This window comes from Pezoporus wallicus, unplaced genomic scaffold (genome assembly GCF_028554395.1).
Source record: "Pezoporus wallicus isolate ANWC-B61680 ecotype Strahan unplaced genomic scaffold, APGP_CSIRO_Pwel_v1 contig_4238, whole genome shotgun sequence".
Lineage (NCBI taxonomy): Eukaryota > Metazoa > Chordata > Aves > Psittaciformes > Psittacidae > Pezoporus > Pezoporus wallicus.
The window spans coordinates 2,367,618-2,393,137 of NW_026637932.1; the positions used below are offsets into that span (position 1 = coordinate 2,367,618).

At 40.1% G+C, this 25,520-nt stretch overlaps 1 protein-coding gene across 1 annotated transcript; it reads right to left on the minus strand.

Annotated features, from left to right (window-relative positions):
• Positions 1-797: 797 nt before the first annotated feature.
• Positions 798-23,845, minus strand: LOC130598718 (vitellogenin-2-like). The gene is made up of 34 exons (XM_057408434.1): positions 23,776-23,845; positions 23,386-23,639; positions 21,415-21,666; positions 20,718-20,879; positions 20,481-20,629; positions 19,843-19,990; positions 19,563-19,720; positions 19,305-19,470; positions 18,303-18,428; positions 17,859-18,077; positions 16,706-16,923; positions 16,449-16,546; positions 16,034-16,158; positions 15,822-15,923; positions 15,047-15,166; positions 14,771-14,960; positions 13,126-13,219; positions 12,831-13,016; positions 12,151-12,295; positions 11,804-12,026; positions 11,538-11,713; positions 10,407-11,147; positions 9,863-9,913; positions 8,876-8,965; positions 7,714-7,926; positions 7,477-7,619; positions 6,941-7,079; positions 6,268-6,403; positions 5,661-5,847; positions 5,255-5,346; positions 4,525-4,622; positions 3,622-3,781; positions 1,985-2,146; positions 798-1,139 (listed from the first exon to the last, which is right to left on the minus strand). The coding sequence occupies exons 1-34, from the start codon at positions 23,843-23,845 to the stop codon at positions 1,021-1,023; spliced, it is 5,712 nt and encodes a 1,903-aa protein (XP_057264417.1). The 3' UTR covers positions 798-1,020.
• Between the last annotated feature and the right edge of the window lie 1,675 nt (positions 23,846-25,520).

Below are 25,520 nucleotides of genomic sequence, written 5' to 3' on the forward strand. Positions count from 1 at the left end.
AGTAACTAAAATGGCTGGACTGGATGTATATTAATTGGAAGAATGAGGATGAATTAAGTTAGATAAACTTAAGAAAGTACAATGCCATTTCTATTGAAAATTGTGCAAAAATGGTGACTTCAGCAAGCAGAAAATACCTTCCAAATCCACTAGAATCCTTTGGGCTCCAGCGCTCACAGCAGATGAGCATGTCCCTCACCGGTACCCAGAGATCCCTGCAGCAGGTGTGCAGGAGGCTGATGGCGGCCACAGCGATGGCTTGTGCTGGGCACAGGGGCTGGGGCATCTCACCCAAAACACAAAGGTCTGGCTCTGCTTTGGACCCTTTGGCAGGTGGTATATTTGGGTAGCTCCACCATGTCCTATCCAAAGTCCCCTAATTTGCACTAGCTTCTGCATGTGGTGCATCAGAAGCATAATATGTTCTTGAGTCTCAGAGCAGCCTTGTTCAGTGGTATGACATTCAGGCTTAGTTCCTGATCTTGATCCCACTGGCAGCACTGGCACACATGTAGTTATTGCAGACTACCACAGCTGTGTGGCTGCTGCACCACACAGATGTGAGCAGTTGCTTCTCTGAGTGCACAGGATCCCGGCACCAGGGAGGCAAGCACTGGGAGACACAAGCAGCAAACTGCTATGACAGCTACCCAACCCGTATCTGTGATGGGGCCCGACACGGACACGTGCCTGGTGCACAGAAGACAGTCACAGACTCAAGAAGTCTATGAAATTGGGGATGAAAAGAAGCAACACAGACCTCTGCTTCCATAACCAGCGAAATAAGGAAGCCTTCATCATTTTTCCATGCATGGATTTATTACCAAATCAGATATTTATAGGAAATCATAACAGTTTCTACAATAATAAAGTTTAATACTTTAAATTACTTGAGAAGATTCCACATATCCTTAACACTTAATATAATATCTCTGTTATTCCTTAGGATGAGTTTTCTTACACCACACAATAAAAATACTAAAGTGTTTCTGTTTTTTTCCTGTGTTGCAATGTACAGCTTCACGCACTGCAGTCTTCGTTCTCACAAGAACATGCTATGTGTGCATCAACAGTGTCCTGAATATCCTCTGACTTCTGGTCGAACTTCATCTGTTTGTCTGTCAGACTGGTAGCAGAATCTGATGGGCAACAAGAAATGCAAATAAACAGTCTACCTCAGAAGTCATTTTGCAAGGTACAGTATTTACCATACACTAGTCATTAATTACAGCAGGCTTGGCTTCTCCTGGCTGGCTCACATATTTGCCTAAGAAGTCACACAGAGATGTTCCAGGAAACCTGCTTAATTAATAAGCCAGTTCTACATTTAAAACTACTACTTCCATGTAGAGTTTTATTAATAATACATTTAGGGAAGGATATTATGAACTTAAAGGAAGCCTGGGACACAGACACGAACCTATCATCTATATAAACTGTATCTACCTTATCTAATATCTTATAATCTACCACATACCTAAAAAAAGGACATCCTCCTGTATTGCTGCACCTGTATGCAGGAATCTTGTCCACACCTGCCCTTCTACTGCCTAAATCAGTTCAGTGAAATAGGATCACACCTGAAGTGTGATATGTAAAAATATACAAGGCGACAATCCCTGTTTCAGGGTGCTGCACATGATCAGATGTGGCTGAATCCTCACAGGCTGTAACACACAGCTGTGCTGTTACCCTGACCCTACCTTGGTAGCTCAAAGCACCATGAAGGGGAGTTCAGTTTGGATTTTAAATTTTGGTATAATGAAAAACACAGTAAAATTACAACAAGAAAAACCATATCTCTCACTAAAGGAAGTTTTACATATTAATGAAACAGGAAAAGGTCTTCAATCAATATTGCAGAAAGTCTCTAGCTGTGAATGTATTAGATTATTCATACATTTACAGTGGAATAACTAAGTCAAGGCACAATCTATTAACTATTTTGTGCAGCTCCTATTCAGTAAGATTTCTGTTGATTTACCTGCTGGGAGACAGTGGAAACCAACAGTGACAGGAGTAGTCTTGGTGGCAGAGCATCCTTTCATACAGCGCAGCACAGGCTCTGTAGAATAGCACTTGGACTCTACACCCGCAAGCTGAACGGTCTTCTCAAGCTTCACAAATGAGCGCCTCAGTTTGCAGACTGTAACACAATCATTGGTGATAGTTTATGAGCTTACATTCAAAATCTTCAGATCTCCCCAGAAGGACCCATCTGCCAACACCGGCGATTTCCAAACAACTTGCCTCTCTGAAAACTGTATTTTGATCAGAAGTGAAGCAGCATAGCTGACTTTGGAAAATGTTTATTATAAAATACATTGGACTTTGTTCCTACACGCTAACCTAGAAATAAACCAGTTGCATTTGAAATTAACTTTTTGTAGCTCCCTATTGAATTAGCTGATTTAAAAAGCTACATAAACTTAATTTCAAATGCAACTGGTTTATTTCTAGATTAGCATGTAGAAACAAAGTAATGTACTTTATAATAAACATATTTCAAAGTAAACTGGCTTACTGAATAGCTGCAAAAGAATTTGAAAATGTTGAATACTCAGCAGTTTAAATAAAGGGGGGGATTTCTGCCCAAATAAAAGTAATCACTAAAGAATTATGCTATTACCACTGTCATTCAGACACAGAATTGCTGCTGAGAGAGATCAAAAGTCATTGCTCCCAGCCAGTAATATTGACCACATTTTGGATTCCCAAGACAAGCAGTTACATGTGTGTGAGAAACTAAATGGACCACAATTTATTCCTGATCATAAGCTTTAGTCTCTAAAATTCCATCCATTTCCACCATATGTTAAAAGGAAACACAATATGTGGTCACTACCAACCATGGGATTGTTATTGTGTACTTGCATGTGGACTCCATAGCCATCTATAGCAAGTTTGATGCCCAGTATAAGTGACAAAGACATAGAAGGATAAGAGTTAATGCACAGCTAAACATATAGAAGCCATCTCCAGGCATCAAGGAAGTCCTTCCGACCAGGACAAATCTTCTTCACAAAGGGAACATGCTGGTTCTCCTTGCAGCACTGTGGAATGCTGTTGCATCAGAACCTCAGCTGACAGCAGCAGCACACCGTAAGATCCTAATCTACTGAAACACTTAAAAGACAGCTTTTTTTATTTCAGCAGTGTAATTAATTCCCTGGAACTGTTCATGCACTTGAATGCTTTGCTTGACAGGTTGCACTAGTCCAAAAATCAGATGGTCAGACATGGTAATCATTACTAATCTCCACCTGATTTTTTGATGAGTCAAATGCTGGAAATTGATGTCTGGAAAATGCTGTTATGCCTAAATCAAAGCATTCCATGTGAGTTTATCCCCTTATATTTCTTTTCCTGATCATCTAAAATACTTCAAAACTGAAACAAAGATGTCAACTGACTGGTGTATTTTGCCTCATTTATTTAACTTGAGACTTCTTAATTCCTTCTAAACTGGCAAGTAATTTTAATACTTAATATATTAGTTAATAATGAATTCTTATAATTTTTTTTATTTCCAAAATGTTTACAGATTTAATATTTTATAAACAGATTCTATATTTTCTAAACAACTGCAATAATATATTAAATTTTTTAGAGGTTGCATACCTCCTGTACATGGCTTTTCCTCCAAAATCCAAGAATGTGCAAAGCTCACTGCATCTTTAGCTAGATATCCATTGGGCATCCGATATTCTTCTTCACATTCTGCATCATATTTTCCACATATCCCACATGTTTTCCCTGCCATCCATAAAGCAACTTGAATCTGTGAGAAAAATAGTGAGAACCATTTCAAGTTAGAAAAAAGTGACACCTATGGAGCAGATTTTTGCTATCAGGTCTCTTCCAGTATAAGCGATTACACGAACATTTAAAATCTCTTTGGTAAGAATTCAAAACATCTGTCTGTCAGATGGCAAAGCCCTGTGGTGCTGCAGTGTCTTTAACTGCTCCAGCCTTTAAAACCTACTGTGCCAGTCTGGTATGTTAAGTTATTAATAATCTAGACTATTAATAGGCTGAAGCTTTTGCTTGGTAGATGTTTTCATAGTACAGACGATAGATATAGTCTGGTTTACTGATTTCTTACATTCCATTTTCACATTATTTTTAGTGCAGCCTTTAAAGCATTCATTCGTCTTTAAGAAGGGCTTCATTTTTGCTGATCTGAAGATCTAAACAGCTGTAAGAACAGTGGGCAGGAGCTGAAACTCATCTTTATTGCAAATGCAGTGCCGACTCAGTGTGCGTGCACTCACAAGCCCATTTCTCAACATACACCTGTACTGCAAGAATAAGGTATTTTTGTTGGTGAAAGATTCTTACTTCTGCTCAGAAATAAAGAGCAGGACTGTGCAGACCTGTAGTGTCATCTTCCCTTTGGGTCTTTTTTTGGGCCCTGCCCGTATTTGGCTTTGCCACTGTATACTCTTGCACTCATACATACAGATTTAAGGGAATCTATGGAAATTTCTCAACACACAAGCTTATGAATAGGTAGAAAGATACCTTGAATGTGTATCCATCAAAGTACAATTTGTCAATGCCATAGGCTGGGGCAACAAGTACAAGCCATTGATTTTCACTGTAGATCCACAGAGGAGCACCTGGAAGAAAACAGTATTAAACAAAGCAAAACCAAATCCGGAACAGACCCAACTTAACTTCTTTAAGAAAAAAAGAAAGCAACTGTCATGTTTCTAAAATGTTATTTTCCTTGAAATTCCTCATTTTTTTCTATTCAAGAAACGAAACATACAGCAAAACAATGTAGAAAAGTGTAAAAAAAACACTTACAAAGATTAGGTGTTTGTAAATGGTGGAAAACAATTTTAGTGATCAGGGGTTTATTCATTTTTCTTTGGATTAGTAACATACGCATATCTATTTCTAGAAATTATTAGATCTGCCTATATTACCTGTACAGTTGTACAGATGTACAAGGCCCTGAGTATATTATATAGGAGTAAGAAAATATGAAGAACACCATGACTGTCACTGGAGCCATTTCTACCACAATTATAACTTCCCTAGGACATAAGAAATAGGACGGAGCTCAGCACTGGCAGTTGCTAACACAATCAGTAAGATGTCGCCCAGTTCGAATACTACAGCTCTACAGGAAATACCTGCACTGTATATAGTCACTGACTGCATAGCACAAGATGAAACAAGGTCCTCCTGTACCTTTTTTTCCTAGAACATGTGAAAATGAAACAACAGGTGCTGCTTCACTTACCAGCAGATGCATATGAAACATTCGTTGTGGGGCTTTCAACCCCATCTACCAGCAGTTTCACTTGTCCTCTCACAGGGCGCATGTCAATTTCACTGTTAAGAAGAAGAGTGTTCATACCTTGTTTGTATGACATTTACATGCATACAGTGACAAAGATATTTTCCTGCCCACTGAGTATCACTGGTCACAGTATAACCTCATTTCAACTACTTAAATTACATCAGGGGTATTCCTTACATAAGATGCAGGATAACATCATCAGCCTCACATGGAAAGTAAATAAGGGAAATGCTGAAATCCCATAGGCTGCTAACCATAACAGTGAAGCTCAGATGTAAGCTCCTCTGATATTAAGTATGGACAACGTAGTCCCTCATGCTCCCAGCATCTGGCAGGAGTTACTTACTGATTGCCAAGCTTGATGTTGATTGCTTTCAAGTCCACAGCTTCTTCAACATTCCTCATCATCACCAGGAACTTAAGGTCAGAGCTGCAGTCCTGAGCCAAGATGTGGTAGCAGTTTGCTGGCATTGTGTAGTTAAACTGAACTTCGTTAAAGGTTGTTATCTTGTTGTGGGAAACTGAGCAGCGAGCTGGTTAAATAAAATGCCAGTGAGTATTTGCTTTTCCATGAAAAGAAAGTCATTAAATGGAATATTTTATTTTTAGTGCTATATTATTTTAGCTTTATATTTTTTTTCCAATCTGTGATATTTTTGCATGGATTACAGGGGCTTTTGGCTACTAAGCACCCATAAATTCTAAAAAAGGCATGGAAAATATACTCCTTTGTCAGAAAATAATTCCAGAAAGTTTATTGTACCTTGATCCCTGAAATGTTTATGATTTCTGTACTATATGCATAATATTCTCTCCCAGTAGAGCCATCCTCACATTATTATATCACATGTTTTAATTCACTGGAGACAAATAATCCCAGAAAAATTCAGAAGATGCTCATTTAATTCAGGAGACAGAGGATGTCATGCTTCTGAAACCAGTTAGACCCTGACCTTTCAAATTCTCGAGCACTGCAGAGGGGGCTTCAGCAAAGAAGTCCCATATGGGAGGCTGCAGCTCTGAAGCTGGTATCCTCGGACCTACAGGGAGTGGCAGGGGAAGCCTCATGGCTTTTTCATAGAGGATCATCTGAAAAAGAATTCAAAAACACACTCAAAAATTGTGCCAGGTATTCACAATTCATATTCAGCAAACAGCTGAGATGAGCTTTTTCTCCTACTTGGAATTTTATTTCAATTTCTTCTACTTTGGCTGACAAAGACTTTATGTAAACATAAGTCATCTGACCATGAGCTCTTCTGCTTCTGCTTACAGTTTTCTCTCATAGTGTGGGTTGTCAGTCAGATATTATTAGGGAAAGAATTATTCAGAGGTGACACTTCAGAGGTGGTTAGGTGAACACTTATGGAGCTACTACAGATGGAAACGTGTCATTATAAGTACCCACAACACTCTCCCTTTCCATGAACAAAATCATTCTATAAATATTCTTGGATGTAATATAAAAAGGTTGAAAATAACCAAAAGTTGTTTTAATCATTTGCACCCAACCTGATGCTTACTTAATTTTTCATTCTTAGAATTGACCCACTGTAATAAAAATGCAACAGCCTCACTTTTCTAATAGGAAAAAATAGGAAAGTGATAATAATATTTTGCAATTACATCAGGAAGCTTGACAACAACATCACACGTCCTTGGAGAAGTTAGAGCCACAATCACCCTGGCTTGTCGAGAAGGATTCTTGTCTGCTTTTTCAGAGAAGCCCAACATAAATGCAGCCCCAGGAACAAACTTGTAAAACCTTCAAATCAGAAAGATCTGGTGAAATAGAGAAGCAAAAACCAGCACACATCCCAAACAGATTGCTTCACATCTGTAAGTAGCACAGGGAGTCTTCAGGGTAACTGATGAGGTCCCCATGACGACTCTCTGCTTTACTTACCAAGTCTTCAGTGAAAGGAAGGATCTGTTCCTCAGTTTTCAGCAATTATGCCCAGTATAAAAATTAGTGTACATTACGGTAGCATGGCTATGATCTCCCAACTCAGCTTTTATGTCCAAGTGCAGTATTCAGACAGATCAAAGAATAAAATAATAGCCAGTACTTTAACCACTCACTTTAATCCTCATGAGTGGATGCTGATTTTTCCCAGCTGACCGATACAACAGATGAGTGTCATTAAAGACTAAAACCTCACCATTCTGCTATGGATCTGACCCTTGAAGGAACTTTAGGCCACTCCACTTTCACTTGTGCAGCCGGGTGGGCGGCAAACCGCCCAGTTACCAGCTCAGTTGAAATCTTGTAGTCCTGGCAATTCCGGCCCCATTTCAGATAAGCCTATAATGGAGAGAGAAACAGTCCATTTCTAAATGCATGGAACATGGTTTTCCTATGATGCATACAGCTGTATGTAACTATTTTTGAGCCTTACCACTGCCTTGTGAGCATTGAGGACTGAAGCATCAGCACAGAGTTTCCACTTGCTTGAATCTGTGAGGTTTGACACAAATACTTGCATCCGGGGCCTGACGGAGTCAATATCAGCATATACCACAAGCTGGAGGCCTCCTATCTTTTCACCGTTACGAATGCCATGAAGAAAAACAGCTAATACTGGTGTTTTAACATCTCCCAAAAACTTAGGCTAAGAAGGGAGAGAAAGTATGCAAAGAATAGAATTATAAAAGGGTTAACATTTTAGATGCAAGATCTAGATGGATAAATGAAAAATAAGCAACTGAATTGCAAATATGCACCAGCATATGTGCCACACACAAATACATGCCTATAACATGTATGTCTTTAATGTGCATGGCTCATTCTATATGGGCTAAAATTTTTGCCATTTCCCGAGCTACAGTTCATGCTATGGAAATATTCATATTATTAGGTTACAGTAATGACTATGGTTTGGGCTTCATATATTCACCTGCTTTTTGCCTGTCCTCCTTTTTGTCTGCCTGCCTGGTCTGTTGGCTTTCACCTCCCACTTCAGCTGTGAGTTCAGTGGGGCAGGCAGTACCCTGGCACAAAATATAATCCTCCAGGACGCTGTCTTCATCAAGAACCTCCCCCCTTGAGAGCAGGGCCTTAAGCATGTTGTGACCTGTAATTCCTTCACTCTATTGTTAGACTTCACTTTGCCCAGTAAGGAAGCCGGCATGCATCAGGCTGAGTGGTGGTGAGAAGCTAAAGTGCTACATGTCGCTTCTGGAGCATGCCTTCCACTGAGGCTCTTTTTAGCCTCGGCCTCCACCACCATCCTTGCACTGGCACTGCAGCACCTCAACTTCCCTCCTTGTTGCAGAGGTCACAGGATCAGTCTCTGCAGCTTCTGTTGGCTAGCAGTACCATGAGGGAAGGATTGTGGTGCAAGTAAGAAGGATCCTCACCTCACTGCTGAGGAAAGTGCATATGGGAACTAAGATGCGTGTCTCACTCTTAACTGATAGGTGAGACTTGAGAGGTAGGTGAGACTTGAGAGGTTGTTATGTCTCTCTTCCCATTATCCTAGCTGTACAATTACTGCAAGCACAAGGCCACTCTGCCATTCTTCCAAGCTGACAAAACCCCCTAGAAATGATGCAACTAACCCGGGAAGCAGCTCGAGATGAGGCATGAATGGATCTGGTAGAGGCATACGTGCTGCTAAGTCGGTCAGCTGGGAGTTTCTTTTTTGGGAACTGCAAGAAGAAAACACGTCATGCTGTAGAGGGTAACTTAAAAGCATGCTTGTACAAATTGCACAAGGCAGTGCTGCAGAATTCTCTCTGTCCTGGCACTTGGTGTTGGTAAGCTTGCATTCCAACTCTGAACAGCTCAATGACTTGCAGTATGCTTTGTCCTGCTTAGACATGTGATCTAACTCTGAAAAATCTTCTTTACCCAAATATATCTCACCCCTCAGAAGAGACATATAAGAAAGTGTCTAGATAAGAATTCCCTGTGTCAAAAAATGATGACCAGAGGGAGTCAAATTGAAGCAGCCTCTGGATTCAACATGAAAGACAAGAACTTTTTGCTTATGGAAGGGCCTGATCAACTGGAAGACACACTGAATGGACCAACTGAATGGACACACAGCTGAACTTCCTACTTTTTAAGAAACACTAATATCAAGCATACAGCTCCTGGCTGGCCCACACCCTAGGAAGAAACTTCTGCTATACTAAAGTACCCTAAAATACGGTATCCTCCCATGTTTGTCAAAACCACTATCCTGGTGTGAATTGACAGTGATTCCAGCCCAAGAAACAAAGTGATCAAAGCCAGTCGAATGACCCGAGGTCTGATGGTAGAATCTTTGCTCCTCTAAAGTGTGCATCCCCAGTCCCTTGTACTGCTTTGATAGAACTTTGCATCTAGTTTGCAGAGCCATAAATTGCATCATGTGGAGAACATAAAGGAGAACACAGCTCTTTGTCTTTATGCAGCTTAGAAGAACCACCACGGTTGATTTGGTGTTCTAAATGTTATCAGTACTGTAATTTTCCTCAAAAAAGACAACAAGTTGCCTTTAAGCTTTCCATTTGACTCACAACAAATTCCATACTTAATTTACTGAGGAAAGAAAATCTCACCTCTTGTCTATGCGCTGATTTAAAGCGGTACAGATAAATCTCATCATCTTCCTTTGAAAATAAAAAAAAAAAACACACAAAAAAAAACCCAAAAGAAGATGAAAATTCTCAGAAGAAAAGAAATGCTGTAATTACATTGAAATCTGAGCACTGGGAATTAAGTAAGGATTTTACTAATTATCATTCATATGTAGCTCTGTATGCTTAGTCACAAGCACATAATGCACGACATGAAGTAGCTTATATAAAACATGTTCCTGCTGCAAAATTAAGACAGAAACCTGCAATATATACTCACAGAAAGCAATAAATTAGCAAAAAAATGGTTCCATGCCTATAGCAAAAGTTTCACATATTTGAGGTGTTCTGAACTAGACATCTGAGCAAGTGATTGCAGGTCTGCTTGCAGAATTAATATTGAAATTTTATGTTGCTAAAATTTACTGTGTCAATTCATAATTTCAGGATTTATGCAAAGCCAACTGCCATCAGGAATATGATTCACAAACATTAGCAGCATCAGTCAATTTACTGGCAAAGTTACCCATATTTTGGAATATCTGCTGCTGCTGCCACCTTCCAGATGTCCTGAATGATGCCTATGGCTATGGTGACTTGATGACTTGCTGCTGCTGCTGCTGCTACTGCTACTGCTGCTGCTGCTGCTGCTGCTGTGGCTACTGCTGCTGCTGTCATTCAGATACCTTGAGTGATGCCTGTGGCTATGGTGACTCGATGACTTGCTGCTGCTGCCACTGCTCTTACTACTACTACTACTACTACTACTGCTCCTCCTCCTCCTACTGCTGCTGCTCCTACTACTACTGCTGCTACTACTGCTGCTGCTACTGCTCCTACTACTACTACTGCTGCTGCTACTGCTGCTACTGCTGCTACTACTACTCTTCCTGTTGCTGCTCCTGCTGCTGCTGCTCTTGCTACTACTGCTCTTGCTGCTGCTGCTACTGCTCTTGCTGCTGCTGCTACTGCTACTGCTCTTGCTGCTACTGCTCTTGCTGCTACTGCTCTTGCTGCTACTGCTCTTGCTACTACTCTTACTGCTTGCATCTTTGTTTCTTGCTTGCTTTACTTCATCATTCTCATCTTCATCCACAGCCTTTTTACGATCAGGAGAAGCAGCAGATGATGAGGAAGAGGAGACAGTTGAGGAGGCAGAAGATGAACTGGAGGGATTTTTTGCCTTGGGGTCTATCTCAAGCTCTGTTAGCATAGTGTTTCCTTTCTTAGAAGGTTGCTTCTTCTGATGTCGTGTTTTATTTGCAGCCTGCAAAAACAGTTCAAATTAAAATGCAAGAGATGTGATACATCTGGTTCTGTATTTACAAAGTAGGACTTCTCTGGGCATCAGACAAGCTGCTCACATCAGCCTTTCAAGGAACAACTTCCCTGCTTCACTCACTGCAGAAGCTGCAGAACTCCCTTATATCCACTCTGCCCAGCTGAAATCTAGCTCAGCACAGAGGATCAGCCCAAGCTGGATGCCCTCCGTAGCATCAATCCCTCCAGATGTGGCTTTGGCTTACAGGCCTGGCACTGGCACCTTTCAAACTAACTCCATCCTTGCTTTCACACATCAGCTTTCCACATGGAACTTCAAATTCTTGGCTTCATCTATGGGAAAATACTCCCTTTTCCCATGCTCAAAGCCTCTTACCTTGAACACCTTTTCAATGCCTAGAATCTTTTTCAGCTTAGCTTTAATGTCCTCATATGGAGATGATTCATCCTCTTCCTCAGAATCCGAGTTTACCTCATGAATTATTTTGGAAGCTGCTCTGGATCCTGCCTGAATCTCCAGCTGAATTTTGTCGATATCAGCATCTGTTCGAACTACACACCAATTGCACACATTAGAAGGTTGTACTGCTTCAAACAGCACTGACAAACCTAAGATGACAAGGCTTGTGCTCAGTATTGTACCTGGCAGCAAGACTATTTTAGCTTCGTGTTCTCCAATTAATCTGTGCAAATATGTGTTTTTTAGGAAGCTGGCATCTCGTGACCTTCTGGAAAAGCAGAGCTGACACCCAAGGCGATACAGTTTGATGCAAATATCTTGTTTATGAATTTTTCTTCCTATGCCATGGCGAAGATCCTCTTGAGAGCTATAGGCATGTTTCCTTGGCATGCTGTCAGCTTCTTGCTGCATTGGAGATGAGTATGTGAATACCATTGGGAGCATACCATAGGCAAGAGTAAAACTGCACATATGTGCATCATGGAGAGGGTAAATATTACCATATAAGCAAAAAAAATCAATAGGTTACCATTGTGAAACCTTCTCTGGAAGCTCTCTCTGCTGGTTTGAAAGGTTCTTCCACAATATCTGATGAAGCATCTTCTGGAAGAATTGAGGTCCTCTTTTCAACACCTAGTTCTCCTATATTTCTTGATACAGCAAAAGCTTTATGTCTGTTGAGATATGTGCAAAAAATGCTGAATTACTCTGACCCCTTGTCTTTAGATTACATGAAATACATCCTTGTCAGTATCATGTGACAGCACAGAGATATGATGTTTGAACATAGAGATTTTATATGCAACTATAAACAGAAATATTAAAGACGTAAGAGTTCATGACAAGTATCAGTTTCTTGTATCACAGGAAATTTTTCAAAATCAGGATGAATTTAAACAAATTTCCAAAATATGAAAGGCATTCATTTAAAAACAAAAATTTAACCCCCCTTGAAAGTCAATAAAATAATAATAATAAAAAATTAAACCCACACAATAACAGGCAAATTAAAATAAAAATTAAATTTCTAAATAATTTAGGTAGCTTTTGACTTTTAACTCCTCTATTTCTCTTCCTTGCTCTTTATCCCAAAAGTTCTGCTACGCACTGCAAAGTCACTCTATCTAGAAACCTCTGTAAGACATCAGCAAATTGCAAACTTGGTAAGGTTTCAGCAACAGAAATTATTCTGAAATAAGACTACCATACCTTCCAGCCACTATCTCAGTTTCCTCATGGCATGGATTTGTTTCAATCTTGATGTTCTTCTGTTTCACATCTATCTTGGCATCAAACTTGATTGGCAGTCTTGCCAGGACCTTGCCTTGAATTTCAACAGCATGTTGAAAGTATTCCGTGTTGACACCCATTGTTGCGACTGTATGTACATACAAGCTGAAACAGAGTGAAGCAGTCAGGTGTAAGAAAGGTGCTCCTTTTCAACACGTGGTTGTGCCTTTTCATAGAACTCCATCAAGTGTAAAGCCTTAAAAACCTGCCATACCTTGGGCTTATGTCTGCTCGAATCTGCACGGTGGATTCAAGCAACTGGGAAGGTCTAAAGTCTCCAGTTACAGGGGGGGTTATCTTTCCATCAACTGCAAATGACAGGACAACATTTGAACATGGTAAAAGGTTATGATGCAACTGAAAGTGGAAATAAAAATATAGGAAGAAAGAAAGAGCTGTCCCAAATTGAAAGTTTGTTAATCAGTGTAACATTAAAATTCCAGAAATGCAAGGAGCCAGAAGACAGAGTGAATGGTGAGCAAACCCTGCTCTCCAATCTTTACTCATATCAAGTGTGAATATCTTTCTTGTACTGCAGACACAAAACTGGATATTGAAATCCAGATGCAGCCTCAGATGCGCTAAATAGAGGGAAAGAGTAATTTTCATGCTAGCTCTGCTCTCACTGTTGCAGCCAATAGTGCAGTTGGCCTTCATCACCACAAGAGCACACTGCTGATTCATTATACTAGCTTGTCCTCCAGGCCTCTCCAGCCCTTTTCTGCAAAGCTGCTTTGTCTGGGTGATGCCCAGCCTATACACTTGCATGGGTTACTTCATCCCAGGTGAAGAACTTTGCATTGCCTTTGCTGAATTTCATCATACATTCGTCAGGCCATCCCCTCCAGCCTGTCAGGGACCCCTAGGATGACAGCCTGACCCCCCAGTGCAGTGACTGCTCCCACCAATTCAGTGTCATCATTGACACAGATTTGTTGAGGGAGCCTACTTTTCCAAAGTTCAGATTGCTAGAAGAGACAATGAACAAATGCTGAGAAGCTTGTCATGAGTAACTCACAATGAGCCACCAATTAGACTTTCATCTGTTGACTACTGTTGGAGGATCAGCAATCCAGACAGCCTTACTTTGTAACCCATCCGTTCAATCCATACCTGCCCAGCTTGGCTACAAGGATGTTATTTAAACAAAAATAGATAAATAAAAATATCCACAAAACAAGAGGCGGGTATTCAAAGTTGTTATTAAAACAAACTAATAAACCAAACACTAAGAGCAGTGAAGAGTGGGCATATACAAGACTTCTGTGTAAAGAGACTCCTCATGTGGTGTCAGCAGAAGCAAGGGTCAGCTTTGCCTAAACTAAAAGTCTGCTGCACAACACAGTACGATCACTGAATTAATTTCTTGATAAGTATTTGTACTTGCATATTTACTGTTTTAAAACAGAGCTCTCTGTCTCTTTTCACAAGCCTTCTTCTCTTCATGCCTTCTCTAACATTACTGGTAGTTCCCCTTTGATTGTCTTCTATTTTTTCCTCTGCTTAAATCACCATTGAATCCTGCTTAGCCTGTGTGTGCATCTCTTGGGAGCCACCCCCTTCTGCCCATGTTTATCTCAGCTCTCCATGTTTATCTCTGCCCTTGAACACTATGATCTTTCTCTCTGGTTTCCTAGATTTCCACCTCAACTTCTCTGTCTCCAATCCATCCAAAGATGAGTCAGAAATCAGGTGTGTCCAGCCTCTCTTCAAGCATCTTCACTACTTCCTCTCCACTAAAAAAACTAGTTCTTTTTCTAACTTCCTGGTTTTCCACTTCTTTCTCCAGCCCACCTTGGCCTGTCCCTCTCAGCCTCCTGCTCAGAGCTCACATGGCTGATCCTGTACTTCCCACTCACCGCTGGCTGCCGCTCGTGCCAGAGCACTCGTGTATGACCCGTACTCCAGCGGCAGGCCAGTGCAGGTAGGAACGACGTAGCGCAGCTCTCCAAGCCACACCGGCTGCGTCCATTGTCCTGCAATGCCATTGCGGATTTGGCTGGCAACTTTCTTTATCGTCGTGCTCCTGTCAGCTGGTTCTAGCACAGCCTGCAATAAAACGGAGATCCAAGAGGTTGAGATATAAAAGTACAATGCTGTCAGATCTTGCAAAGAGAAGCAGGGGTCCCTGGTACCTTCACAATCTGATGCAGGACTTCCTTATTGATGCTGACATAGGCCAGCTCTTGGCCAAATAGTTTCAAGTAGGCTGATATCAATGGGGTTTCTGTCGGCAGCTCTTTCCATCCCAGCAGCTAGGGAGCAGATAAAGAAATAAGCAAAGTTCCTCAATGCAACACTTCACAAATGGTAATTCAGCAAGGTGATCAAAGCCATCACTGACCAAGTTGCAATCTTCCACTGCTGCTGGTGTTTCTTTGCTGTTTCGTAGGTAGCACAGTGTCACTAATTCAGACTTCCCCTCTCATCATGGTGCCCATGAGTATCCTCATGTGTTTAGTATTCTGATTCAATAACATTTACACAGAAGGCCTGGGCCACTAGTACCACCAAACCCAGTTTGAAAGCACAGCAACAAATCACCTTTTCTCCGAAGACAAAGGTATGTTCTTGTAAACTAAGTGAGGTAGATGAAGGGAAGGATGGGGAAGCCTGCCAGCCATGAAACACACGTGATGCCTGCCTCCCCTGTCTCCTCCCAATGCTCATTGTGCAGCCATACATGAAGTTGGGCAGAGGCTGGGCCAGAGCGAGAATTTGCAGAAGCTATTGCAAACATCATGGGAGTGATGTCCCCAGCAGTTCCACTGCAGATCTTGCTTTCACAGAAATACTTGAGTTGACTGCTAGGCAGGTATTTACCTTCTGAGACAGGGCCTAACTAATATGAGAAACCTCACTAAATACCCCTTCATATAATGCATACATTGCATTACTAAAAATACCTACAGCTTTTCCAATCTCCTTTATCTTTTTGTATGCAGGATATTCAGCAAACGGGATATTCCGTTTTGTGATAACATCTGTGAGGCCTTCCACACGGACACCAGCCTACCAAAACAACACAAGAAAGAGCAGTCTGAAACATACTTACAGAGATGAAACTTTGTGGTCAATTTTAATTTCAATTTGCCCGATTAATAATTCAGGTAAATATTTACCTCCACCAAATCAGCCACTGACCCTGCAGAATATGCCATCAGCTTGGAAATTATTGCTGATGGGAACATCGTTCCTGGGCTGTTCATAACAAAGACATCTCCAGCAGCACCAACTTTATAGTTATCTATAGCAGAAGTAAAGAAAAGACATCTTTTTTTAATAACCATTCCGTTTATGACTCAAGATCATATTTCTGCAGCTTTTTCCATTGCCAACACTGATGTATCATTATGTAAATCTTTTTAGGCACAAATTAATAAATGGCTATTCATGTGTTTTCAAATATATGACTGTCATATTTAATTCAGTATCTTATTGAAATGCAGAATGATATATTTCTCCAAGGACTTAATGTCTGTTAAGAATGGGTTTCTGAAATGTAAATTTCCTGGTCAATGAAATGCTTTTACTCACCAAAGTAACCACCAATACGCACGACCTTGCTATACCGATAGCTGAGCCTGTCCAGTTTGGGGGCCAGCAGCTTAAGGGCAATATTGCAAGCTGAAGATCTAAACAAAATGGGAAAGGTAATAATATTCAAAAATAAGATGCACCCCCATCAGAATATGAACTGAATTCAGTTTGTCAGCACATGCAGTGCTCACCAACAAGAACATAACAGAACTTACTATCTGCAGATTGCCAGCTTCGCTCCTGTCTCTACTTACATGTTGTACAAGTATGGCAGTCTACTCTTCGACAAAGCCTTCATGTGGGAATACACAAAACTGGCCACTTGCAAATTGCTCTCTTTCATTGCCACATTAGCTATTGTTGTTATCAAAGGAAGGGCAGGCCTTGTCTCAAAGATAATAGCACAAGCCATCATTCGCACTTCCGGAGGAAGCGACTTGTCTGCAAGGATCTGGATGAGATGTCCCTGCACCTTCAGAGAGAAAACAGTGACTGAAATTACCAGCAATTGAAACTTTTTTTTTACAGACTGGATCCACACATAACCCACAAGAAATATGGGAAAGGGGGTCATTATCCCTGCAGAAAGGTTTCCTAATCTTTTTTACTGCATGGTTCCACATAATTTTACTAAGAAGAGGCCATGGAGGAACAGCCCCATGGAGAACGGCTGGCACTGAATCTGAAATAAACATCCATGTATGAATATATTAGGTCAACTCACCACAACCAAAAAAACATCAGCATAGATTTTTGCATTGTGTTCAAAGAGCAGTGAATAACTTCGGAAGAAACAACAGTAAATGGTAAGGCAGATTCATTTTTTGGAGTAGCTCCACTGATTTGGTGAGCATGCTTCACTATTTTTTAGATCATTTTTAAAAGGGGAGCTTCAGCAGCTCACTGAAGACTGAGTGGATGCTATCTGCTGTCTCACACATCTCCTATATCTAAACCATCTGAAAGGCAGAAGTCTTGCTCATGCTCAACACAGGAGCAACCTCCACAGGTGGTCAGTGGGAAAGGTCTAGAAGAGGCAGAGCCATGTCAACATTTTGCCCAGGAGTTCAATAGGAAGTGTCTCTCTCCTCCTAACTATCAAGGCAGTTTAAATTAAATGTCTGACTTTTAGGTGGCTAAATTTCCACCACAGCATAGGCTATGTCCGTTATGACAGATGACTAAAGAAACACTGCTGATATCTTACTGACTAATAACTATTACAGCTCAGCAGAAAACATCAGCTTAAATATAAAACTGTACTGTGTTGGTCTTAAAAATAATATATATATATATATATATATTTATTTTTTGTAACCATGCTGAATCAATGCACATGATACCATTAAGCTCATTACCCTTACAGTATATATTCTCTAATTCACTTCCCTGGCAGATCTTACTTACTGTTTTGGAGTCTTTCCAAGCTATTTTTCTCAAAGCCATTATGGCATCAATCTGAATGTGGATGGGGATGTCAGAAGCACTTGATGCAGATATGGGAAGGAACTTCTGGATGCGCTTGATGCTGGCTGGTTCTCCCATGTTGCCAATGCATTTCAGAGCTAATTTCATTTTGTCTTCGCGGCCCCTGCTGATTGCTTCATCTGCCAGATCATGGATGGGCTATAGACAGAGCAGTTCAGTCTTCCTAACATACAGATTATCCACAGTGTTCCCCTTCCCCACTGAAAAGCCTATCACAATAAAGCCACCTGATTTAATAACATCACTCAGTGATGGCTTTTCTCAGGATTTTATCTTACAATGTGAAAACTGTTTTCAGTGAAAAAGCAAATTAATTAATTAATTGCCTTTCTATTAAGAACAACTTGACAAAAAGACACCTACCTGAAGAACTTCTTTAGGACAAGATGAGGCCTGAGAGCAGTATTTATTGACCACAGAACTGTATCCCAAGCAGGCAACTTGCTGAAGCATGGGACTTTTCTGGATTCGAGAACTGGTTACTAAATCCTATGGGGGAAAAAAAGGAGGGAAAAAAAATTGCTATTTAATATGGTGCTTCATATAGCTTTCAGAGCAGGAAAATCATCAGAGCTTATCTAAGGGGAGCAATTTCAATTATTGTTCATATCCAAATAAATTAAATCAGCGTGTAGACATCATATTTGCTTAGGAGTTTAATTCTCCATTATTCTCAATGTATATATAGGTTTGTAAAGTGTCATCTTGATTTTCCTCAACTAAGCCTATCTCTGAAAATACAAAGATTATGGGTGAACATCAGTGTATAAATGGAACATGCTTAGAAAAATGTGCAACTCCATTATATTAATGGAGATTATAATGGAGATTGATAGGTTACATTAATGATGCATTCTCACATCATATCATTTTTCCCTATTTAAGAAGAATAATATTGACTAGAGGTGGCAAAATCCTGTTCAGAATACATGATTCATTATTGTATCAAAGTAGTTGATGTTTGCACTTGCACTTCTGGTTCATAGGAATAGTTTGCAGTTAAAAGAGCTATTCTTTTTAAATGACATTACACGCAAATCACCATTTGTTTCAGAAGTAAGTGATTGAAGTGGACAAAACGTAGTCTGCAGAAAGCATGATGTGATCCCAGCAAACTAAAATGGGAGTTATTCTCTGACACTGTTATGGGAAAAAGACTTGCGTATCCGTGTAGCAAAGTGAAGACACAAAACTGAACTCCCCTCTCATATGTAATGCCAAAAGAAATCCATGGCTCAACATTTGCATAAAAGTAGTGTACATGAGAGGAGTATCCAGTCTCTGATGAACTGAACAATCAAAGGCTGTCGTCAGTTTTCATTCCTTTTATAATCAGATAGTGAAGATTCACACAGGTTTACTCACTGCTGCTATTGGAACGGTGTTTTCATCAGCTTTCATTAAATGAAGAGCAAAAGAAACACTTAGAAGAGTCTGAATGTAGTTAAGGTCATCGTTACGAATTCTGGTCTTAATGAATTTGAGTGCTTCTGCAGTGCCTGTTGCAGAAACTGCACTCAGCAGCCATCGCCTGCAAGCAGGTTAAAAAAAAACACACCTTAGTGTTAGCTCTTGATTCTCCAAAAATGGAAAAGGTTCTTGTAAGTTAATACAATGAAATACCTGTAGCGGGGTTTATCTGAAAATTGCTTCCAGGTGGATTCAAGAGTATCAGTGCTTGCTATCCGGCAGAGCTGGACAAGCTCCAAGAATCTGTATGGAACATCATCGTGGAAATCTTGTTGGTTATTCTGGACTATGTGTTGCAGCGTTTCTACTATCTGTTACAAAACATGAAAGAGAGAGGGCATATGTCATTAAATCCTTTAGAATTTATGATCATCACTCTTCTATTATTTTTTTTTAATTAGGAAAGCAATTTGAAGACCTAAAAATACAATACCCGTTGCTCAGGGTTCTTCATCTTGATCAGCTGCAGTGGCATTTGTGGCAGTGCTGAGAAGTCATAACGAAGGCCTCCATAGCCCTGCATGGAAATGTCTGGGGCACTCCCCCGTTCACTTCTCACTTCAAGCAAGGCGAGTTGTTGTCTGTCAAGAGACAAGTGTCACCAGAGGAATGAATTAGCTCTCTTCCTCCATCTGCCTTGGCTGTTTGTTGATTCAGCAATACTGTGACAGTATTAGTTTTACTCTTTAATAATTCTTATCACAGTAAAATATTACAGTTTGCTAATGGACAAAGCCTCTTAATTGGAACAAAATAGTTCTGTAATCAATGATCTTATTTCTACATGCAACATCTTCCTCGTAACACTATAAATTAGACCTTTTTTAGGACAGAGCAGTAAAGTTGCATTCTTACAGTATAAGCAAGCAAAAGAGTTTTTCTCCTTTTCTTCCATATACCCATAGTGCCAAGTTCACCAGGGCACAAATAAAGAACTGTTCACTAAATTTTTAGGAGTGTGGAAACCCCAAGTATGAGTACTCGCAGCTTTACAGAACTGCTGTGGAACTCAATTCTCATTTCACTTCCACTGGGGGTGAAAGGGACTGCCAGAATCCTTACTCTGCCTACCTTGCTTCCATGACAGCAACACCAGTAGGTTCACTGAATGGCGAGATCTGATAGACTTGCCGTGACACTACTTCTGTGATCAGAGTGCCGCTGTCTGACTGCTTCAGTTTGTAGGAGAAAGCTGCAGTCCCCTTTATGAGCCTTGCTTTCTGGAGGAGGAGGACAGAGAGATCCAAATAGTGAACAGGAGCAGAATGGCCAGGCTTGTAATTAAGATTTTCTTCATGTCTCACATACCATCACGTCAACTGGACAAGGATAGATGTAAGCCATTCCAACACTCTTGGTGACTTTTTCCTGGCAATTATTTTGGTCCACGGTTTTGGTAACAGAGACTCGGTCATTCTTCCTGTCTTCCTGGATGATGTACCTTGTATGGCAAACACCTCCAATTCCAGCCTAGCAGATCAATAGATAATGAGACTTCCCAATTATGCCAGTATTTCACTGTGTGAGAAGTTTTACTGAACAAAGATTCTGAAGGAGCAGCATGAGGGTAAGGACCTACTGAAATGTCTTAATTATGTTTTGAAACCTTTAACCATTACACATATTTAATCCTGTTGAACTAAACAATAAACATATGAAAAATAGTCAGGGGATAAGAGTTAAAAATGAAAAAGTAATCAATTAACTAATATCAACAATAAGCAAGTAAAATGGATCAAGTAGCTGACTCAGGGAAGCCATATAACAGATACTTCCATAGCTAATTATTCATTTTTCTTGAAAGAACTGTATGTTAAGTCTTAAAAAGAATCCAGCCCCGATACTTCGTTCAACACATATGCACACATTTTCTTCTGCGTGAATGAAAATTATCCTTTTTTTGATGAGGAACATTCGAAAGTAGATGCAAACAAACAGAAACTTCTAGGAAGAGCACCTAAAGAGAATACATTCAGTAAAGTAGTTTTAGAATGGAAAAACAAACCTCTTGCAATTCATACACATTCTGTGACTTTTTAATGGTTATCTGTATCAAGTTCAGTATTCCTCTCACTATGTTAATACACATATTGGGGCAGTCTTCTGGGCCATAAATGTTTCCGACCCGTCCACTATCGTATTCAAACTTGAAGGGCCGGCTAAAACATGAAGAAACTATCTGGGTGATTTTGGATGACTGAGTAAATGGGTCCCTTGGCCAGACGCCATTGTATTCCTGGAATTGTGGAGAGCGGATCTGGGAGGAAATAAAGAAAAGATATGTAAGTGAATAAAATTACTTTGATACTATATATGCAAATAGATTGGAAGAAATTAACATAATCACTAGTTATACACTCTTTCTTTCCAGATGTAGGCTTAGGAATTCATTCAGCAGTTTATTCTTTTGTCTCTTGCTTACACTATTGTAAAACCAGTACAAACCCTGTAGGATCAGCACTGGTATTTCATCTTACAGATGCAGTTGACGTATTGCTATTACCTCATATGGACCTTTTAAACATTTTACTTGCATTAACTGTATACAGAGAAAGGCTGATTCAAGAAGTAATTTAAAAATTTCAATTCAGCCTCAAAATGAGTATTTTGCTCTAGGTGAAATTCTGTATTTAAAAGATCAATGGCATTCTAAATGTAAAAAAAAAAAAAAAAACAAAACAACAACTTTAGAAAGTTCTGTTTTCCAATATTATTTTTTTTTTTTTACTAAACTGGTTGCAATGCCTAGCCCATAATTTTGACACCTTGCTCTCATCACTGAAAGATCTACCAGATCTACCACTCGGCTACAACCAGCAAGAGCTCTGCCACTGAACTCAGTGCCCAGAAAAGAAAAAGAAACTCTGATTTGTAACTAAATTAAACAGAGAAATAAAGGATTTTTTTCTGAAACAAACATATTTATTTCAGATGGGTCAGGTCCTATCTCTATTGATGCTGTCAGAGGCATGATTGCACATGTACAGATCTCTCACTGCATTATCCAAACACTACATGTTCTTACATGCTCCTTTTTGATGCCTTTCATTTTTAAATCTTTCATCACGTATCACTTTTTATTTTTAGCTTGTATCATTTTTTAAGTCTACATTTAGTAATTTCCAGTATGACAATAACTCTGCATACCCAAGTCTGGCTTCCCACAGAGACTGGAAATGTGTGTTGAGACTAGAAGCAAATCTTAAACACAGAGGAGGCTTGAATGCTTTGAGTTAGAAACAGCGATTTTCTAGCAGAACCCCTGATTTTGGCACCTCTATTTCCCTCATAAAGTCTTGAGGAACATCTGCTACAAACAAACAATTTCCACAACAAACACTGGTGACTGGATGCTAAATCACTTGTCACTTCCAAGACTTTAGCTTGAGATCATTCCCTGACATCGAGGGTGTCACGAGGATGATCAGGGGACTGGAGCACCTCCCATATGAAGACAGGCTGAGAGAGCTGGGGCTGTTCAGCCTGGAGAAGAGAAGGCTGTGTGGAGACCTCATAGCAGCCTTCCAGTATCTGAAGGGGGCCTATAGGGATGCTGGGGAGGGACTCTTCATTAGGGACTGTAGTGACAGGACAAGGGGTAATGGGTTCAAACTTAAACAGGGGAAGTTTCATTGGATATAAGGAAGAAATTCTTTACTGTGAGGGTGGTGAGGCACTGGAATGGGTTGCCCAGGGAAGCTGTGAATGCTCCATCCCCGGCAGTGTTCAAGGCCAGGTTGGACAGAGCCTTGGATGACACAGTTTAGTGTGAGGTGTCCCTGCCCATGGCAGGGGGGTTGGAATTAGATGATCTTAAGGTCCTTTCCAACCCTAACTATTCTATGATTTTATCTACAGCACTAAGGCTCTAGTTGTATTTCCAATAGCTTTCCTAAACCACAGATTCGCCAGATGCAGTTATAACTGTGATTTATAGTCTACTGTTGCATAGTACATTTGGTAGTAGACACAGTACCTTGAGGAGGTAAGTGCTCTCTGACAGCCCACTGATCTCTACTTTGCTGCTCAAGCGCACGCCAACTTTGGCTAAACCTTTTTCTGGAAGCCCATTCAACACCCAGCCTTCATAGCTGTACAAGTGGCTCTTTCTGCTACTGAATCCAGGGTCTGTGGGGAAACAAGAACAATTTTTCACAATACTTGCAAGCACATTCCGGGAAGTAGAAATTACAACAAAGTCATCAAAGGAAGGCCATAAAAGGAAATTTACTTACCAATATCAACCTTTTGGCTACCTGCAAAAAGAGACAGAAAACAGATGAGTAACTGTCAGTCTAGATCAAATTGTTGCCATTGGCCTTAAGGAAATTTTGGGAAAAAGAGATTAAGGGATATGTAGGCTTACCTACAAAGGCGAGCGCTAGTGCAAGTATGATTCCCTTCATAGTGAAGGTGAATGGGGCTCTGCTTGTCATGGTGAGACTTTTATGGAAGAAAGCTCAGGAACACGTGGCCAGGTTCTGCTGAATTCTCAAGTTTTTTATCAGTTTATGTAAACACTTCTCTTCTTGCAATCATACTTTCTCTTCAGATGGAATAATGGAAATCAAGTCATACCTTGGCATCTCACGGATTTTTTCATATAAGCCCTTCACTAGATTGTTCAAAGGTTTCTGTTTATCCCAGTAAAACAATTTTACCAGGTTGTTTACAATAAATTTATAATAAACACATTACTTAATTTCCTAGATTGTGTCACCAGCTGGCTGCTGGTATTCAGTCACAGATCAGCTTGTTTGTGCCCTGGTTATGCTGACCTGGCATCTGACCCAAACTGTTATCTCACTGATAGTGGCCCAATTAACAAAGTAGCATCAGTGTCACATGCATTAAGAATGCCCTTTCTCTTCACTCAGCATTGGTTTAGTTACCACTGTAGGCAGGAGACAAGGGCAGCTAAACCTTTGCTAGTCTTACATATTATAATCTGACCTAACATCCTACTGAAAACCTGTATATATGGAAAATATACAGGTGTATTCAAAATAACAAACCCAGGGATCAGCATGCCCTTTCAGCTCTGGTCACACTGACCATGAATATTTTTTAAATGAACAAAGATTTCATAAGCAATCTGTAAATATTTTATCTTCTAAGGTAAATGACAGCTAAACATGAACAATGAAAAGCTGCAGAGAGCGGCAGCAGGGAAGCAGGGGGAACAGGAGTGCAGGTCAGCTAGATCTTTTACATTTGCTAAGGAGCAAAATTCAAAATGTAGCCAAGCGCCTGACATAGGCAGGCATCACTGATTTACAGTGACAGGCCAGGAACAGATTCACATAAGCGTTCTCTTTTAGAAATGTCAGGGGCATGGAGGCAAGCGGAGATGCACAAAACACATTTGCCCTTTTTGAGTATGGTAATACACTGATAATCAAAAAAAAAAAAAAGGAAAAGTTAGTTTTGGTGTGTCCCAGAAAAGTTACAGTCTTCCAAAGGGGGCCATCCAACCACATTTTTGGGGGGACATTATCAAGAAATACCTTCATGATTATGAATTTATTATACATCACAGGTGACAAACTTTTCTTTATTATGTTGTCAAGCTCTTCCATACAACTGTAACTTTTTTTATTGGATGTTTCATTAAAACAAGCTTACCTGTTACACATTCCATTTAGCTGTATGTCTTGTACAAGTCAAAACTTGCACAAAAAGGAACATGGATACTGCATCAGGCTGAAAATGGCAACAAAATGCAGACTGTGGGATTTTCATTATTTTAATTACAGTGCAACTGTGAACAAGAGAGGTCACAGATAGTGCCTGAATGCAAAAAATAAATCATCTGACGGTCTGAAGTTTTCTTTGGGCATCAGTTTTTGTATGTAACTAGATCAGCCTTTCATGTTTTGCTGCCTACTTCTCTCACAAGTCACATGGAGGGTAGAGGAAGGGATGAAAGTAGATGTCTTCAATGTCTTCACAGACAAAACCCGCAAATTACAAAAAATAAACAAAAACAAAAAGCAGCAGCACAAGGAGCAGCTAAGCTAATTCAACATACACAGCATTGCCATTACTCTGCATATATATTTATTTTCCTTTTAAGAATTACCTGCTTAAATTGATAGGCCTGTATAAAGT